Raw genomic sequence first — 18438 nt, 5'->3', positions numbered from 1 at the left:
AATTAGCCCCTGCTCAGCCAGCAGATTGGGGCTGGGGAGAAGTCTGGTGCCTGGCCTTTAGAACTGGCTGCACCTGCGGGCCTGAGGGTTCAAGGGATAACGGCTGGCTGGCAGCCAGAAGAAGGGGGAATGGCCGGGGGAAGGTCAGTCTCCAGGCTGAGGGCAGACTCTGTGTGGAAGAGGAGACTGTAAGGCCTGCAAGCTCTGTATATAGTATATCACTGGTGGTGGGAGAACCAGGTGTAAATAAAGCCACGGGTGCTGAAGAACTAGAAGCCTCTCTGAGCTTTATTGGGGCAGTCAGTGGGCCCCAGGAAGAGGGGCGGGCAGAGGACCCTGCCCCCTAGATTAGACGGTAGAGGATAGAGGACTGAGCCATTCTGCTGGCTCTTATCTCCATGGGAGGCATGGTATACATACAGTGACTTTCAAAAGGCCTTTGACAAGATCCTGTGCAAGAAGCTACTAATGAAGCTAAGTAGTCATGGGGACGAGAAACAAACTGGCTAGGAGATGAAAAGCAAAGAGTAGGATTAAATGGTCAATGTTGATCATTTCAAAAGTGGAGGCTGTAAGTTTCCATACTAGGTCCTGTGTTTTAGTGTATTTAATGATCTGGAAAGGCGGGAGGGGGTGAGTAATGGGGTAGCAACATTTGCTAGTCAGACCAGAGAGGATCAAGAGGAACTTCAGAGGGACCTAACCAAACGAGGAGAATGACCAGCATGATGGCAAATGAAATTTGTTAGGCAGTATAAGGAATGGGATGGTGAATAATACAGAGAATATTCTAATGCCTTCATATAAAGCAATGGTGTCTGGATACCAGGTGGAATACTGGTCACACCACCACAAAAGGATGGTGCAGAACTAGAGAAGGTTCAATGAAGAGCCTGGAAAGACTGTCCTATGGAGAGAGATTGAGGAGTGGGATTGTTCACTTTAGGAAGGGATGAGTAAGAGGGGACATGATAAAAGTGTATAAAATAATTAATGAGACAGAGAAGATAGATTTGGAGCTTCTATTCTCCCTGTCTGTTCATACATGAACCAGAGGACATGCAATGAAATTAAAAGGTAGGAAATTCAAAACCAATAAAGTGAAATACTTTTTTCACAACACTGTGGAACTCACTGCCACAGGACATCACTGAGGCCAAGAACATACCAAGATTCAAAAAGGGACAAGACATGTTTATGGGTATCAAGAATATCCAGAATTCTTATAATTAATGATGACAAATTTTGGAAAGGCTACGGAGCCTCATGCATCAGGGCTTAAATCATTCTCTAACTGATAGAGATCCAGGTGAGAACTAATGCGGGCGGTCAGATTCTCCCACATCTGCTCACTGCAGGGTTCTTACAGCTTCCACTGAAATAGCTGGTGCTGGCCACTGTCAGATACTGGATACAGGACAGCCATACAAGGTGAGGTTATGCTGCCATGCCTCCACCAGGGGGTGCTGTCTGCTGGGAGACTAAACAAAGCAGAAGCCTGAAGTCTCAGAGCAGTGGCCACTGTCCACCCCAACATGTGGTGCGGGGCAATGGTGATATCCTGGGAAGAAAACAGTTTACAAGAATTAATGAGCTTTAGATGCACCACCATGCCTCCTAGCCACTTCAGGAGAGCCCTGAACACACACACACTTACTTGCTGGAGATGGACCACAACCATTCATCCAAATTTAGCAGCTGGCAATTCTCCAGCTGTGGTGGCGGCCACAGGGCCCAGACCTTTCCTGAGATGGCAGCAAGGCCATAGTGTGCAGGTAGCTCCTACTTCAGCAGGCTCTGCTCTCGTTTACAAGGTCTGGGCTGTTTCATTGCTCTTCAGCAGGTGAGAGGGGTCTGCATTTACACAAAGCATGTTTGTTTTTTAACATGAGGGTATTGCTGAAGGAAAGTGCCTGACTGACAGCCTGGGATGCCGAGGTCTTGTATTCAACCATCCCCAGAGGCACTCTATGTGCGTGTGAGTGAAGGGAGGCAGTGGTAGCAAGGCCTGGGCACCTTCACTCAAATAAGCCCAGGTGCTTCCCATGTGAGAGATCCCAAAACTGGGAAAGTGCCACATCTGGGACTCTCTCAGGCAAAGAACGGGGAAGGAGAGGAAGGATGTTCGAGGAACTGGACTGGGACTCAGGAGATGTTGGGTTCAAATTCCTGCTCTGTCACAGAGTCCCTATGTATCCTTGGATATGTCACTTAATCTCTGTGCCTCAATTCCCCATCTGTCAAATGGGGATAATACTCCTTTCCTCCCACCCATTGCTTCCCTTGTCTGTTCAGATTGTAAACGCATCAGGGCAGAGTTGTTCTCTTACTGTGTGTGTGTGTATGTACATAGCACCTAGTGCAGTGGGACCACCCTGGTCTCAGTTGCAGCCTCTCGGTGCTGCGGCAATAGTATTGTTAATCAAATCACAATGGGACTTGGCAGGGATGGAGAGTCGCTCTCCCTCCCAGCAGCAGCAAGGGAGGGAATTGAATGTATCAGCAACTTTTGTCACAACTAGCAGTTACTTCAGTTAGTGTTGTTCTAACCAGGAACTTCAGGCTATTATCCATCTCTGGAAGGTACCCACTTTGAACGTTGTTGGGACTGATGCCATGGAGAAAATCTGGCCAGTTTCTACATCATGGAAGTGGTGCAAAATCCTCCTTCTAAAGTAGCAGAGGATGCCACTTGGCCACAGGCTGCTGGACAGACTGCATCATGAGGGCCCAGTGGTCATTGGCTTCGCTGGGGCTCCTTTTCCCCAGGACAGCCTGTCCAATGAGCTGCCTGCTGCTGCCTCTGGCCCTGGAGTTCATTTCATAAACGGAGACCAGGACTGTGCAGGCCCCAGCAACAGGCTCAGCAAGATGGAAGAGGAAAGTCTCGTTGAAGATGATGACTGAGGTTCGGGCCCTGGGGCTGGATTTCTGATGCTTCTGTTTGTGGAGATTGCAGGAGATGTCTATTCTCGCACACACATCTGGGGCAGGGAGAGAGCAAGAGGGGGAAAAATGAGGATACAGGACATTGTGAGCATCCCTCAGTCCTGACGTTACTGCTCTATGGACTTGATCCTGCACCCTTTTGGTGGGCAAAGCTCCCACTGACTTCAGTGGTGCAGAAGGAGGGCTGTAATATTAACCATAGATCAGAATTTGGTCCTGTGATCCATGCACTTATGTGTTGGTGAACCACGACAGTTTCACAAGGTATATACTTAGTGCCAGATTCTGCCCTTGAATGTGTGTGAGATGCCTGCTGAAGTCCATGAGAATGGTGCATAGGTATCAAGAAGAGAATTTTACCCTTACTGGCAAGGGGATGGTTACACTAAACCCAGGTCCTACTGCACCAAAGCCTGTCTGGAAAAGGAGAGAAGGCACTGGAGAGTCAGGCCCCTTCCAAGTAGAAAGTCTAAGGGTGTTGGTGGCAGTGCTGGTTCTATGGGTGGGCAAGCAGAGTAGTTCCCATGGGCACCAGCTTCTTGAGGGGTACCGTACCATTGCGCCACTGCCCCCACAGCTGAACTACATGAGCACTGCAACACTATGGTCACATCTCTCCATCAACTCCCCCCCACACACATGGGGGAGGGGCGGATGTCAGTTGTATGCTACCTGGGGATTCCTCCATACTGAGGAGTCAGGGACTCCTCAGGAGCCTGACTCATCTGGCTTTATGGCAGGTACAAGGGCCAGGTTCTCTGCTCTGCCCCTTTGCATCTTTGTGTTGTCTCGGAAATGGATTAACACAATATATATATGTGTGTGTGTGTGTGTGTGTTTGGGAGGAGGCTGCCCTGCTAGGGAAGAGTCACTCAAGTACCAGTAGTGGAAGTCCCTGTGCTGGGTCTTTGTGTTTGGGTTCTTCCATTATCGGTCTTGTGCTTTAATTCTCAATGGCATTCTGCCCCACCCGGTGCTGGGGGTCCGGGCTTCAGCAGTGGCTCTGAGCCAGTGCAGCAGTGTTCAGTGGGGTTTTGGCAAACATTCCCCTACCACTGGTCTGTAATCGGCCAGCAGAAGGGGAGATCAAGTACTCACTCTCTCTCATACCCTATCCTTCCCCTGGGAAAGAAGAGAGGCCACAGACAGAGCAAGCTGGAGAGATACAGAACCTCAGGCAACCACAGACAGTAGCTGAAATAAATGCCTTTACTCTTCTCTGGACTGCTGCACACGGAGGCAGTTTTGACTTTGAGCAGCCCAATTTCTATCTTCTGAGAGATGGGGAGACACTTCAGCGACACAAGGACTTCTCCAACAAGGTCCTGTGAAAGGATAGCAGGCAGTGTTGTGAATAGCCATCCCTGACTCCATCCTCCAGTACTCGCACTACTCAGCTGCCCCTGCTGAGAACAGCATCGTGGCCTGCCGCCCTCTGACTACTTTCCGAGGGAGGAAAAGCTAAACGTGGGGAGGTATTTAATTGCTCTGAAAAGCGAGGGAGGCTATTTACAGTCTGAGTTAAACCCATGTAAATCTGGAGTGAGCCTTTAAGCAGCGAATGACTCCTCTTTACAGTGGTGTAACTGTGCTCAGAACCTGACCCAGGGACTAATAGCACTGAAGCCAGGTGGAGCATGAGCAGACGTTGTACAAAATGTGTCCCTCTCCCAGCACTGCCAACCCCCACCCAATCCTTACCTGAAAGCTCCCCTGCACTTCCAGTCCGGCCTGCCAATGGGGGAGCGGTCTGTGTAAGGGGGAAATTGCCCAGGGGCCCGGGCGATTTACAAGCCCGGCAGCCCTTTTAAATCTCCTGGGTGGGCCACAGAGCTCCTAAGTGCATGCGGGGTGGTACCGGTGGCAGCCGGCTGGGCATGTGAAAGCCTTGGCCATGCTGGAAGAGCACGTCCAACAACGCAGCCGGCAGCTTGTTGGGCACCAGCCAGCGGAGGCACAGCACCGCTCAAATGTCAGGCGGACCTTCCTAGGAGACCCATTGACTGTTCTGCCCTGGGCAGAGCCATCCCTAGGGTATGGCGAATTGGGGCAACTGCTCCAGGCCCCGCACTTCGGGGGGCCCTGCGAGCCGCCGGTGAAATTGGCCAGCGTTGTCGGTCCCAGAAGTGACGGGCAGGGCCGGCTTTAGGCACTGTGGGGCCCGATTCGAAAGAGCTGCCGCCGAAGACAGCGGCAGGACTTCGGCGGCAGCTCAATTGGCTGCCGGTGCCTTTGGTGGCATGTCAGCGGAGGGTCCTTATGGACATTGTGGAGCCCTCTTAGGGGCACAGGGCCCGATTCGGGGGAATCAGGTGAATCACCCTAAAGCCGGCCCTGGTGACTGGTCAGTCCCAGAAGTGATGAATTCGTCACTTCTGCCCCAGGCTCCACACCCCCCCTAGGGCCCGGAATTGCTGTCGGCAGGCCTGCTTCCAGTCATCAGAGTCAGACTCACTTACAGGGCTACCAGGAAATCTCCCCAGCCAGCCAATTTATGTTAACACTCCCCTCAGCCTGTTTAATGAGAGGCCCATCTCTAAAGCTTACACAGAGACAGGCTTCTCAGCTCCTCTCTGGTCCCCAGGGCCGCCCAGAGGGGGGGGCAAGAGGGGCAATTTGCCCCAGGCCCTGAGCCCCACAGGGGCCCCCACGAGAGTTTTTTGGGGCCCCTGGAGCGGGGTCCCTCACTCGCTCCGGGGGGCCCGGAAAACTCTTGCGGGGCTGGGTGCAGGAGCTTCTGCCGCTCCTGGTCTTCGCCAGCGGGGGGTCCTTCCGCCCCGGGGCGGAAGGACCCCCTGCTGGCGAATTACCGCCGAAGACGGAGCGGGACCCGCCGCCGAAGTTCAGCTCGGTCTTCGGCGGTAATTCGGCGGTGGGGGGCCCCCGCCGCGGGTCTTCGGGGCACTTCGGCGGCGGGTCCCAGAACGGAAGGCCCCCCGCCACCGAAGACCCCGGGCCCCCGGAATCCTCTGGGCGGCCCTGCTGGTCCCTGGAGAGTCCCTGCAGCTGGCTCTGCTGAGGCATGCTCCACCATGCACTGCAGGTGCCAGCAAAGGAAACAGCAGAACCTCCCTTCCCCAATCCACCTGACACACGGGGACTGGGTGTGAAGATCAGCCCCCACCCCCCGAGGCATGGAAAATGACTGAAGTGAACATGCCCCAGCAGTATTCCCATAACGACTGCGATGTGAAGAGCCTGTAGCTGCCTCCCATGCCCTGAGGAGGGGAGCTGAGTAACGGGGAGTCCTGCCATGTGGCCTCAAAGACCTGCATGTGTGTAACTCACTGAGTCACCACTGGTCTGACAAGGACACGTTTCACACTGTCCTTGCACACAGGGTGCAAGGGGCAGTGCAGAGAATTAGCGCCACAGGACTCGACACGTATAATAGGAGAGTGAGTCTGTCTGTCTTTACCTGGAGATTTCCTGAGAGCCAGCTGGCCCCTGAGTTCTACCCTCATGATCATGGGGCCATGGTCTCTCCTTTCCTCCCCCACCCCCCTTTAGGCCTTTACCAGCCTGGTGCAAAGATGCCATTCCCAGACCTTTCTTGGGTGGAGACCGTTAATTGCACTATGTCAGGAGATGGTTCTGTGATGTGGATGAATGGGGAGAGAAATCCACACTCTCTTGTGACTCATTTCAGGATTAGACCCACCCTCCCCAAGGCCCTAGAGTCCTAGGTTTTAAGTCCACAAGGTACCATTTTAATAATCTAGTCTGACCTTCTGCATAACACAGGCCAAAAAACCTCACTCAGTAATTTCTGCATCAAGCCCAGAACTTGTTTGAGCTATAACCATGGGCGGCGGGTGAACCCCAGGCTCAGGGAGGCTAGCGCCCAGCCTGCCCCTTCTGCCCTAAGTCCCATTCCTCCCGCCAGAGCCCAGAACGCTCATGCGCACACAGACATGCTGCAGCCGCCAGGCCCCCCATCCCGCCCAGGTTGCCCCAGCACCCCCAGCTCCAGAGCACTGAGAAAGCAGCGCAGCCTCTCCCCCAAGCCCCAGAGCTCTTGGCAGAGTCCCTGGCTGCAGGCTGGCCCCCATTAGCGCCAGCCCAGGGCCCTGGCCACAGGGGAAGAGCCGCCCGCAGTACAGCACCAGGAAGCAGGGGTGGCAGAGAGTTAGCAGGGCCATGTAGGGCTGTTTGAGGCGGCTCAACCTTATCCAGCCTTTGACACCCGCCACCCATGGCTATAACTATCTTTTAGACAAACATTCTGTCTTGATTTAAAGACTTCAAGTGATGGAGAATCCACAACATTCCTAGGTTGTTTCAATGAAAATTCTCACTATTTAAAAATTCCCCTTTAATTCTAGTTTGAACTGGTCTGGCTTCAGCTTCCAAGCATTGGATCTCATTTTGCATTTTTGCCAGATTAAAGAGCCTCTTATGAGCAATCTCTTTCCCATGTAGATACTTGTAGATTGTAACCAAGTCACCTCTTAACCTCTGCTTGGATAAACTAAATAAACCGAGCTTCTTTAGGCTCTCGTAAGGCATGCTTTCCAGAGCTCAGATCATCTTTGTAGCTCTTTTCTGACTCATTTCCAGTTTTCAACATCTCTTTGAAGTGTGAATACCAGAACAGGACACAGTATTCCAGTAATGAGCTCACTAATGCCATATACAGAGGTAATGCAGCCTTTCTGCTCCTCCTTGATATTCCCTTCTTATACATCCAAAGGTCTTGTTCTCTCTCTTAGCTAGAGCATTGCACTAGCGCTCCTGTTCACCTGGTTATCTACCAAGGCCCCTAAGTTCTTTGCATTCCAGTGGCATAGTCCTCCAACTTGTAAGAGTGACCTGCATTCATTGGTCCTAGACATATGGCTGTGTTAGAATGCATGTTGTTGAAACAAGCCCACTTCACCAAGCGATCCAGCTTAGTCTGTATAACTGACCTGTCTTCATTTTTTACCACTACCCAAATTTGCGTGCCATCTGCAAATTTTACCCATAATGATTTTATATTTTCTTCAAGCTCATAGATAAAGAGATTGGATAGCATTGGGCCAAGAATAGATCCCTGAAGAACTAGAAACTCCCCTACTGGAGGACAGTTCTTCATTGACAATTACTTTCTGTTGTCTGTCAGTTAACTAGTTTTCAATCCATTTAAAATCCATTGTTTTGGGGTTTTTTGTTGTTTTTTTTGTATAGTACTAAATTTTTTTATCAGAATGTGTCAGGAGGGACTAAAACGAATCCCATATAAAAAGTTAAGTATGTTATGTCAAGACAGTTACCTTTATCAAACTCTTGATGTCATAAAAAATGGAAAGAAGTTAGGTGATGTTTGTGTGATGATCAATTGCAATTATCAATTGTACAGTCCATTCCACAGAACAGCAGTACCCTCTGCTGGGTGCACAGGACCCTACAGATTGATTATCCTTGTACACCTCTACCTCAATATAACGCTGTCCTGGGGAGCCAAAAAAATCTTACTGTGTTATAGGTGAAACCACGTTATATCGAACTTGCTTTGATCCACTGGAGTGTGCAGCCCTGCCCCCTTGGAGCACTGCTTTCCCGCTCTATATCCGAATTTGTGTTATATCGGATCGCGTTATATCGGGGTAGAGGTGTATTGTAATTGTGGAATCAGTGCTGTTATCCTAACAAGGCAGGAGGTATCTGCTATCACCATTCCCCTTCTCCAAACCCTGGAATATTGAGCTAAATTTTATCAGAGTACAAGGATACTGGTTGATTGGGAAGGACTCTAAAGAGGTTGAAAACAGCTGCTGCCACCAAAATGGTAGTCATTCAGCTGACGGTATGTCCATGTGCATGATAAGTTAGCAAGAGAATTATTTTGGTCTCTTATGAAAACAGTTGGCCTAATTCACTGTTCCCCTGAACTTTGATTGACCAGTGCAAAGAGGATGTAAAATGCTAGCCAATGAGACCACACCTACTCTGCACAGGTTCAATTACTTCACTACACAAGGTAAGGGGAATGGTGAATTGGGCCAAGTGAGGAAATCTTTCCTTTCAGGTACCGTGGCACATAGTGCCACTGAAGTTAATGGGGTTTCATCAGTATAACAGAGCGCTTGGCCCAGTAAATTTAGAGTGGGATTGTAAAGTGCCCGAGTGATTTAGGAGCACAAGTCCCATTGAAAGTCAATAGAACTTGTGCTCCTAAGGCACTTTTCAAATTCCTACCCCAGAGCCCTACTTCTGTTTGTATATTCACTCCTCTCTCCATCAGGCTGTGCCACCCTGTGGTTTCTGAGAAGCCATCCATGCTAGGAATGGTGCAGCTCCATCCGTGCTAGCAGTGGTGGTGTAAACTGGTTAGTGGTATTCTTACCACAACATCATCTACCCCTAGTCAGGGCACACCTAGATACCAATGCCCAGGCTACAGCAGTGCCCCCACCACTGCTAGCACTGGAGCTGTATGATGCAGCAACATGGCATATTCCAGCCTCTTCAATGAACACAGACCCACTCAGACCTCCTGGCTTATTTACAGTGTTTTAATCCCTCCATCTACATCCTCCTACTCATCTCAACTTTCTAACCTCTTCTCCAAAAAGGAGGGGAGATGGTGTCTCTATTTAGCAGACTCCTTTTAACCAGGCTTCCTCTCCTCCCCCAGCATGTCTTCCTGTGCCTTTTTTTACAGCTTCCCTGTTAATAAGCTAACTGGTTCACCAGCCTCACTCTGGCCTGGTAATCCAGGTAGTCCTCTGTCCAATTAGACCTTCTCTAAGGAAACCTATTTAGAACAAATAGTGACCAGAGTGCTGGCTCAAGTGCCAGCCCTCAGCGCTCCATCACAAGCTGTCAAGGTGTTAATGCAACAGTGCTCCACAAAAACGTGTATACAAGGCCTTTGTCTTCTCTGAAAATCAGTAATGTGGAGGGGGACAGAATATGGAGATGACCTCTGAGTTATGGTGGTGAAAACAGCAGCATCTCCCTTGGCAACTTCCTGGTCCCTACCCATTCTCCTCAGTACAGGTTTGCCCTTGTATAAGATTTTTTTTCCCAGCATGCCCTTCAGGGGATGGCTCTTTAAATTTGCTAGAGGCAAGCAGCTGCAGCCCTTAAAGCCCTTTTTGCGGCTGTCAGCATCTCTCTTTTCAGTGCAGCTGGTGGCCTCTCTCTTTTCTAACTGGTAGGTGTAATGGTTTTCCTTGCTTATTGACAAGGAGGCGGCCCAGTCTCATAACCCTGAGATCTTCTAAACAGCTGTTTTGCATTAATCTGGGAGTCTGGCTCTACAATGGGTTTGAACCCTGTCAAATTCATATTGATTTCACATAATTTTGGCTATAACTTAACAGTATCAAATCTTTATGCAACAGTTAAATGAACAGTTCTTGTGGCAATAAACTATCTAAGAAAGGCACTTTCATTTATTCCTTGTCCTTGGGGGCAGCGCAAGCCAACACAATGTGGTTCCTGTTACAACAAAGTGTGTCCGTAGTTATTGCTGCCTGTGCAGAGGGAAGCTGATACTGCATTATGTTCCTCTAGTGCCAAACTATGGCCTTTCCAGTTGATACACCCATGCTGGAATACCTGAGAACAAGAGAAGTTAAAGGGGCCTGACTTTCATAAAAGGGGCATTTTGAGTAACACTTTATATTAAAGCTCTGTTTATAAAGCATTGACATTTTAATAAATTGTTAATTATTTGAGTTGTTGGACTCGGGGTTGCTTATAACCAGCTAGACTGTAACCTGTTTATAACCATTAGCTAAGCTAACCATTTATTAACCTTTATAAATGGAACCTAGAATATAAGATGTGTTCTCATTTTGCACCTTCCCACTACACAAACAAGTATGTGCTATTTTAGGGCAGGTAAAAGCTTCCTGATTGACTTAAGTCCTGCGTTAATCCAGGAGCAGATATGCCACTGGAAGCAGCAGTATGAGCCTCTTCGTGCTGCCCACCAATGGGCCTCAAGCCTGACCTGAGCAGTTCATCTCTGAGGGTACAGCCACACTGTAATTAAACACCTGCGGCTGGCCTAGGTCAGGTGCCTCGGGCTTGCAGTGTAGGCATTTGGGCTTAGGCTGGAGCCCTGGTTCTGAGACCCCAAGAGGAGGGAGGGTCCCAGAATTTGGCTCCAGCCCAAGCCCAAACATCTGCACCGCAATTAAAGAGCCCCGTGACCCTGAGTCAGCTGACACGGGCCAGCCATGTGTGTTTAATTGCACTGTAGACATACCCTGGGAGAACAGTCCAGACTCCATGCTCTCAAATGCCGCTGCCTCTCTGCAGAGCCTATCTGGCAAGCATGTGGAGCACAAAGTAGGTCTGTAATGAGGCCACTCGCTCATTTTCCATGGTCTGTCCCATGCTGATGGAAGGCAGGACTGCAGGTTACTGCCTGAAGAAAGTCAAAGGCTCTTTATCCCTCTCCCTGGAGACATCCATTCAGTGCAATCATGATGTAGTTACATTGCGGGAGGTGACATGGGAACCATTACCTTTGTAGTCTTCTGTAGCTCCTCGCAGAACTCCATACGTTGAGAGGCCTTTAGTTTGCTGAGGGTGACCCTCACTTCCCCCAGCATGGTGTGTCTGGAATACTTGTTGTAACGTTTAACCTATGGGACAGAAAGAATCATCATCCCCCCCACAGGGGACACAGGAGCAGGGCTATGCAGTACCACATCCCCTGAAGCCAACTGGAATTATGTCTGCTTAGGCCAGGTCTCAAACTTGGCCTTTGTTTTTCCACACACAAGGCCTATGCTCCAGGTCCCTGCAACACGTTCTCAGGGCAGCTGTCTAAATCCTACCTGCCAGGCACCAGGTTTGAAGGGGTCAATATTGGGCTGAAATGAGAACAAGGGAGGCACATCCCCAGCAAATAAAACTTGAATCCTTCCCTTCCCCTGCCACCTGAACAGGCTCCTTCAAGCTCTCTTCTCTTCTCACTCCCCACCGCTCTGTCACTTCCTTCCATCGGCTTCTCCTTCACAGTTATTTCATCTGCAGTGTAAATAGCACTCAGGAGCGCCCCGCACAGCTCAAGATGGGCTGTGCAAAGGTTTATGCTACCCATGCATCCTGGGGCTGCTCTCTGCCAGGCTGGCCCCAGGTGTCTGCTGAAGCAGCCCAACATCTCTCTCTTTACAATCCCCCCACACATGTCAAGAGAACCCTCTGGTGGCTGTTCACATGGGTTTCAGAACAGCTTTGCACTCTCGTATCTTCCTGTTGTTAAAAACAAAAACTTTTCTCTCTCCTACTGGGAGAGAGAAAATTCATTGTTTTCCCTTTCTGGAAGTGCTCAGATCCAACAGCTCAATATCCAGTACGTTATAGAGAAATAAAGGAGCTGAGCAAAGATGTTCTAACACGGCTGAGGAGCTTGCCCTGCGGATTTCTTTTTTTCCTCTCTGTATGCCAGTTTTGTCTCCTTCCATCTTTTACTCTCGCCGCATGGCCTCGTCCTCTCCCCTTTGTAGTTCACTGTTGCCCTAGCGCTGGGCCTGTTCGTGGCTGGTCGAGCCATTCTGGTCATGGTTATTTGGTTAGCTGCTTGCTGCATTTCCTTTCATACACTTGCTAGGTACTTTTACATATGGGACCTTCAATGACAGTGAATAAGAGTAAATGTAATTAGATGGGAAAATTGAGGGCTAAATAGTAGAGAAGCTTTGGAGTATTGAGCCACCTGGAGCATTGCCAAGACATAGCAGGTGTGCAGTGACACATGGGAATTGCTGTATTGGATCAGACCTGCAGACCATCCAGTTCAGTACCCTGTCTTTGAGAGTGGCCAATACTGGCTGCTACAGGCAAGGTGCAAGAAATGCTGCAGGAGGCAGTTCTGAGATAACCTGCTACCAGGGAAAATTTCTTCCAAACTCTAATTAGAAATTGACTTGTGCCCTGAAGCAGGAGGGTTTGCATCCTTTCTGTAACTCCTGATGGTGGTGGTGGTTGTAGGTTTTCAATCCATATTACTGCAAATCTGGATTTTCTTGTGATCCATATAGGTTTCCAGAAGCTTGTGTATCCTTCTAAGCTCTTGGTCTCAGTGATAGTCTGTGGAACTCATTGCCATAATATCACTATATTCTGGGGGCGGGAGGAGTAGCAATATGCTGATTTAACAACATATCAGTGAGAGAATGGAAACAAAGGAATCAGCCTACTTTCCAATAGAGGAAAAGTAAAATTAAAACCATAATCACATAAAAATATGCATAAATATGAAACACATTCTGGGGCTGCTTCCTCAATGCCATGAAAAACTGACCAGCTGAGTCAGAAAACAGAAAGCACCTGATACAGCTGCTAACCCTTACATCTAGGGGACTTCCTCATCAACTCCTGTCTTGAGAGCTGAACTGTATTGGAACAGATAGTGCTCCCTGTCCCTGTAAACTCTCGTAGCAGAGGAGAAAAAACAAAAAAAAATCCCTATTAATATACATAAAGGCTTAGGTTTGGAGCTCTTTCTTTGTGGTGTCTCGGGTTACTGGGAGGAAGAGCTGTGCAGATCACACTTAGTGAGCAACTGATTCAAGAGTCGAGTTCTTGTCTCTGGTTGGAAATACAGTAGAACCTCAGAATTATGAACACCAGAGTTACAAACAGACCAGTCAACCACACACCTCATTTGGAACTGGAAGTACACAATCCGGCATCAGCAGAAACCAAAATAAATAAATAAATAAAAGAAGCAACTACATTACTGTGTTAAATGTAAACTAAAAAAATAAAGAGAGCAGCATTTCTTCTGCATAGTAAAATTTCAAAGCTGTATTAAGTCAATGTTCAGTTGTAAACTTTTGAAAGAACAACCATCATGTTTTGTTCAGAGTTACGAATAACCTCCATTCCCAAGGTGTTTGTAACTCTGAGGTTCTACTGTAATCTGTGCACCTACCTCTGTTTTTTACCACTGACTTCCTTGCTCCCATTTGCTCAGCAAATGTTCTGTATTAACACACCCCAGTCTGTGGAACACTTTCAAATTGTTTGTTGTGTGATGATGTAATGTTTGAATGATTGGGCACCAAGTCACATGGTATTGCTTCTGCTCCCTGACTGGGGGGCGTCTTCCTTCCTGTTAATAAAAGCTGTGGATAACGCAGAGGGGCTTTTGATGCCCTCAGGGCAGTGGTGAGCTGGAGCCGGTTCCCACAGGTTCTCAAGAACCGGTTACTAAAATTAGACCTCTGTGGAGAACCGGTTGTTAAAGGGCCAGGAGGTGGGCAAAGAACTCCAGTCCGCGGGCCGGATCATCCTGTTGCTCCCAGGATTCCCAGCTGGGGAGGCTGAGGCTCCCCGGGCCCCTCCCCTGCTTCCCCCCAGCTGCAGCGTGGCCAGCCGCCGGCACCAACTGGGCAGCTCAGCTGAGCTTGGGAGTTGTCCTGCTGCTGCTTTTTGAGTGGCCCGGCAAGGTGGTGATGGTGGTGGTGGGGCTGCTGCAAGCTCCAGGGCTGGCCAGAGGGGAGGGGAGGAGAGGGGGCAAGTGGGGCAATTGGACCAGGCCCTGCAGGGGCCCCGGCCCCACGAGTATGTCTCCCCCCGCCCGGCCCCTCCCCCGCTTCCCCCCCCCTTAAATCAGAACTTTTTATAGGGAACCGGTTGTTAAGATTTTGGCAGCTCATCACTGCCTCAGGGTAAGGGCTGGGAGCACTTTAAGGAAAAGCAGTAGGAAATAAAACTTGCTAGATCTGCTTAGCTCTCCTCTTTGGACAAGAGCCATATGTTCTGTTTATGTATGGAGGTCAGAGTACAGCTCAAGAGATATTGGTGTCCTGTTTAGAATGTGCCTCTCCAAAAGTCAGTCACTCACTCCCTGCTCCAGTCCTTACTGCTACCTGTATCATTTTTTCCCATCCAGAAGGAATTCTCCTCATTTATGTGTGTGGTGGGTGGCCTGGGTACCCAACTGTGCTGCAGAAGCCTTTGTCTTGCCTGCAGTGATGCTTAAAAAGAGGTGCTGCAGAACCCAAAATGAAGGATGCTGACTCAAAGGCACCTGCTGCTGCACATGACTATGAAGGAACAGAAAGGACACTCCTTTGGAGTGAGACGTGGATGAGCAGAAATGATGCCGATGGAGAAGAGCTGGCCTGCGGGTGAGTGACCACAGCTGTCCCCTCATTACCCTCAGATGCAGTGCCCCAGGCAGCTGCCTACTTGCCCTACATTCAAAGTTGTCCTGGGAGACCATAAACCATGTCTGATTTCTCTTGAAGGAATGTGATACTTTCATCTTACACTTCCTCTCACCCACTCAATGCCACTAGCTCCACTTCATCCTAGCTATTATTCCTCAGCACCTCCCAGGTAGGCAACTGATTCACTACAGGGCCATGTGTTTACCCCAATTATCCAGAGGGAGGAACCATTGTTCCATAAGCTGTTGATGGACCAAGAGTGCAAATGGATTTCCCCAGAGAGCCCTTGTGTCCAAGGATTGAGAGAGAGGCAAAGCTAGTGATGCTACCTAATGATCACAGCCAGTCCTGCATCAGAGCCATCAAATCTTGCTGACTTAGATACTACCACTCCCCTCAAGCCCCAGAAATAAAATGCCAAGGAACTGCTGTTTGAGCATTTCAAATGCTGATTTGTCTAGGGGACGCCAGCCTTTACCACCTGGCCTGTGTGAAGGGAGTTTGTGCCACAGTGCCATTCATGTCACAATGAGCCTGGAACCCTAACTGGCCACACAGTGAGACCCTGTTAGTCTCAGAGAGGCTATGGAGTGGATGGGCCTGGAGAATGAATCACCTCTTCCCCTTTCAGAGGTGAAGAGCGCAAGACACCTGGAGGGGACAGCATTAGGGAATTTTCCCATGATGCACCTTTTCTGTGGGTATCGAAAAGGCCTCATTTTCCAGGGCCGTTAGCTGAGCCTCTTTAACCAGCACCTGACAAAGGTAACACAGAATGAGCCAGCCCCACCTCCAACTTCACAGTGCTCTTCTCCAGCTCGGCCTCCTGCAGGGAGCAGACAAACTGGTCCCCAAAAGCAGGTTTCCTGCAGTTCTTCACCACCTGGGTTTGCCACTCACGGACCATGCACTGAAGGCCAGAGATGTGAGATGGGACCTGCCTCAGCAGCCGGACCCGAACAGCAGAGTCAGCGCTCCCTCGGCTAGGCAGGCCTGTCACTGCAATGACCGTCAAGAGCAGCTCAAGTCGCTCCCTGTGGTAGAAGAGGGAGAATCTCAGCCTGCCCCGGGAGCTCTCCAGGAAGTCTGCGTTGCTGCCCACACTCTCCAGGTTCTTGCTGCTGGTACAGGAGCGGGAAAGGCAGGTACCCAGCTTGTCCAGTTCCTCCTGGAGCTTCTGGATCTGGAGCAAGAGAGACTGTCTCTTTAACAATGTAAACAGGCCAAGACAGACATCTATTTTCTTCCTCCAGTCACTGAAACTGAAGACCTGTTTATACCTAGTGGTGATCTGCCCTTTTGGGCTTGTCAGCACATGGAGTGATTCTGGGATGGCTATTCCTGAATCACTTCATGTGTGGACGCCCTTATTCTGGATTAAGAGATGAAGTGATTCAGGAATAGTTACTGCATTTTAAATTCATACCCTACCTTAATGCAAATTAACTTTCAAGTGTAGACAAGCCAAATGTGTGCTGAGGGGCTTTGTATGTGTTGGATGTGGTTAGGCAAGCAAGACGTGAGGAAAGTGGTTTATATCTCTTTGGGTTAGAAACCAGGATAGCTCCATTGACTTCAGTTCAGAAGTCTTTGTTGCCTCTGAAAATCATTACAAAGGACACACAGGGAGAGGAACAGAACATAGACTAGAGCATGAGCCCTTAGATACAGTAGTGAAAACACCACTAGCAGCACCTCTCTTACTAACTTCCTAATCCCTATCAACTCTTGCTGCCCTCTTACAGGCATTTTTTCCTAGTAGGCCTTTCTCTCTGGGGCTGGGCCCTTTACATTTGCCTGGGGAAAGCAGCTGCTGTCCTAAAGGGGCAATTTTGTTTGCTGGCAGCACCTCACTCATCTAGCAGGTAAATACTGTAGCTCTTCTGGTTTCCCTTTCATACTGCTGGGCGCAGCATTCCCACACTGCAGTGGAGCTATGCCCATTTATGCCAGTTGAAGACTTGGTCTGCTTGTGTGTCTGAGAGCTTTGCTGTTACTCCTCTCCCAGACAGGCCTAGCTGGCTGGGAATCTCCACAAGCTCACCATGAACCACAGCAATTCAGGTTCACTTTGGGCCATGGCAGAAATGGCATCTGCTGTGGTAAGCAGAGAGGGTACTACATGAGTGGAGAGGGAATCAGAAAGAAATGAGAAGGGGGAGATTAGCAAGTGTTCAAGTAAGAACAAAGGCCTCTCAGAGGAGGGAATAAGAGGCGGAGAGACAAACAGGAAACAGAAATCAAGATTGTAATCAAACAGGAGGAAGTTTTCCTTTATGCTCCCCAGATATTGCTCCTTCTGTATCTTACTTCTCTCCTAGCCCCTGACTTTCTCATGCCCACCTGCAATTCTGAAAGCTCTAGGAAATGGAGGAAAGGGTTCTTCTCCAGGGCTCGTTGCTAAAAGTGGGTGTCATGCCATTTCCAGTTGGAGCTGCTGACACCCCCAGACAGCTTCACAGAGGAGAGATCCAAGGTGAACTGGGCTCCCAGAAGTATGTAGACTCTCCAGCAATACTCCTCTCTCGGAGGCTGAGTATGGTGGGGAGTAATTACCCAAGTACAGCTTCATTGTATAGTGTAGATTGCAATCCCTGAGAGAATAATGTGATTGAATGGGGCCAGTGAAAAGAGAAACTTGATGTCACAGTAGTTTAATGCCTTGGCTTCTTATTCCTAGGTTCAAACTAGATTCAAATCTGGATTAGATCATAACGGAAATTACTTTAGTGGTGTCAGCCCCACGTACCTATAGGATTTTTTCTCCCCATCATCACAGGCCTAATGTAATTGAACTCAGTTTGTTTTTTGCACTTGAGAGAGGCTCAGGGTTTGATTAACATGGGATGCTGGAGGTCAGGAAGATGGAAGTACCCTGGAAGATTGTGAAGAATCTTTCCACAGCACTAGTCACATCATGCTCTCAACTCTAACTGGGATTAGAAATCTCCCTTTACTGTCCCAGTCACTTCTATAATTGTGGTGCTGTTGATTAGCCAAGCCTGGGAAACATGGGATTTCCTTCAGCATCTGCTTCCTTCCCATTTATCTTAGCAGAAGAGAAGCCCCCTTATGATGTAGAGTATTTTGCCTTTTGGAAATTGGTCAACCACTTCTCAGTTCTGACCCTTTTGTTTTGTAATCAGAAAAACACCTTTGACCTTCTGCAGGTGCCCTGGGGTTAGCACACTTGCCTTGACATCAGGAAGGCTCTGCTTAGCAATTTCAAGGAGAGCTGGTCGCAGTTTATCCCCCAGGATGCCATTCTCCACCTTTGTGTCCTTACAGGCTTCACTAAGGTATTTCTTCTCTGTGGGAACAACAGCAAAAATTAGTGCAGCAGCCTGGAGATGGCATCTGTAAC

General features: G+C 49.2%; 1 protein-coding gene across 1 annotated transcript; it reads right to left on the bottom strand.

Annotated features, from left to right (window-relative positions):
- Positions 1-3885: 3885 nt before the first annotated feature.
- Positions 3886-17154, bottom strand: LOC123369015 (synaptotagmin-2-like). Its single transcript, XM_045014393.1, has 4 exons — positions 17119-17154; positions 15865-16257; positions 11415-11534; positions 3886-4274 (listed from the first exon to the last, which is right to left on the bottom strand). Exons 1-4 carry the CDS (start codon positions 17152-17154, stop codon positions 4044-4046), a joined length of 780 nt encoding a protein of 259 aa, XP_044870328.1. The 3' UTR covers positions 3886-4043.
- Between the last annotated feature and the right edge of the window lie 1284 nt (positions 17155-18438).

Source organism: Mauremys mutica, chromosome 4 (assembly GCF_020497125.1).
Source record: "Mauremys mutica isolate MM-2020 ecotype Southern chromosome 4, ASM2049712v1, whole genome shotgun sequence".
In the NCBI taxonomy this organism is placed as follows: domain Eukaryota; kingdom Metazoa; phylum Chordata; order Testudines; family Geoemydidae; genus Mauremys; species Mauremys mutica.
Note: the sequence above shows the minus strand (reverse complement) of the source record. Positions and strands in the feature narration are given on the sequence as shown.

Bases quoted from the DNA above. Each gene is read 5' to 3' on its own strand.
- LOC123369015 (XM_045014393.1), bottom strand. From the start codon at position 17,154: ATGGCCCAAAGTGAACCTGAATTGCTGTGGTTCATG. The intron at 16,258-17,118 runs GTGAGCTTGTGG...CTCTTGCTCCAG, and splicing joins CTGAATTGCTGTGGTTCATG to ATCCAGAAGCTCCAGGAGGA. The intron at 4,275-11,414 runs GTAATGGTTCCC...ATCCTTTCACAG, and splicing joins AGCTACAGAAGACTACAAAG to GACCTTGTTGGAGAAGTCCT.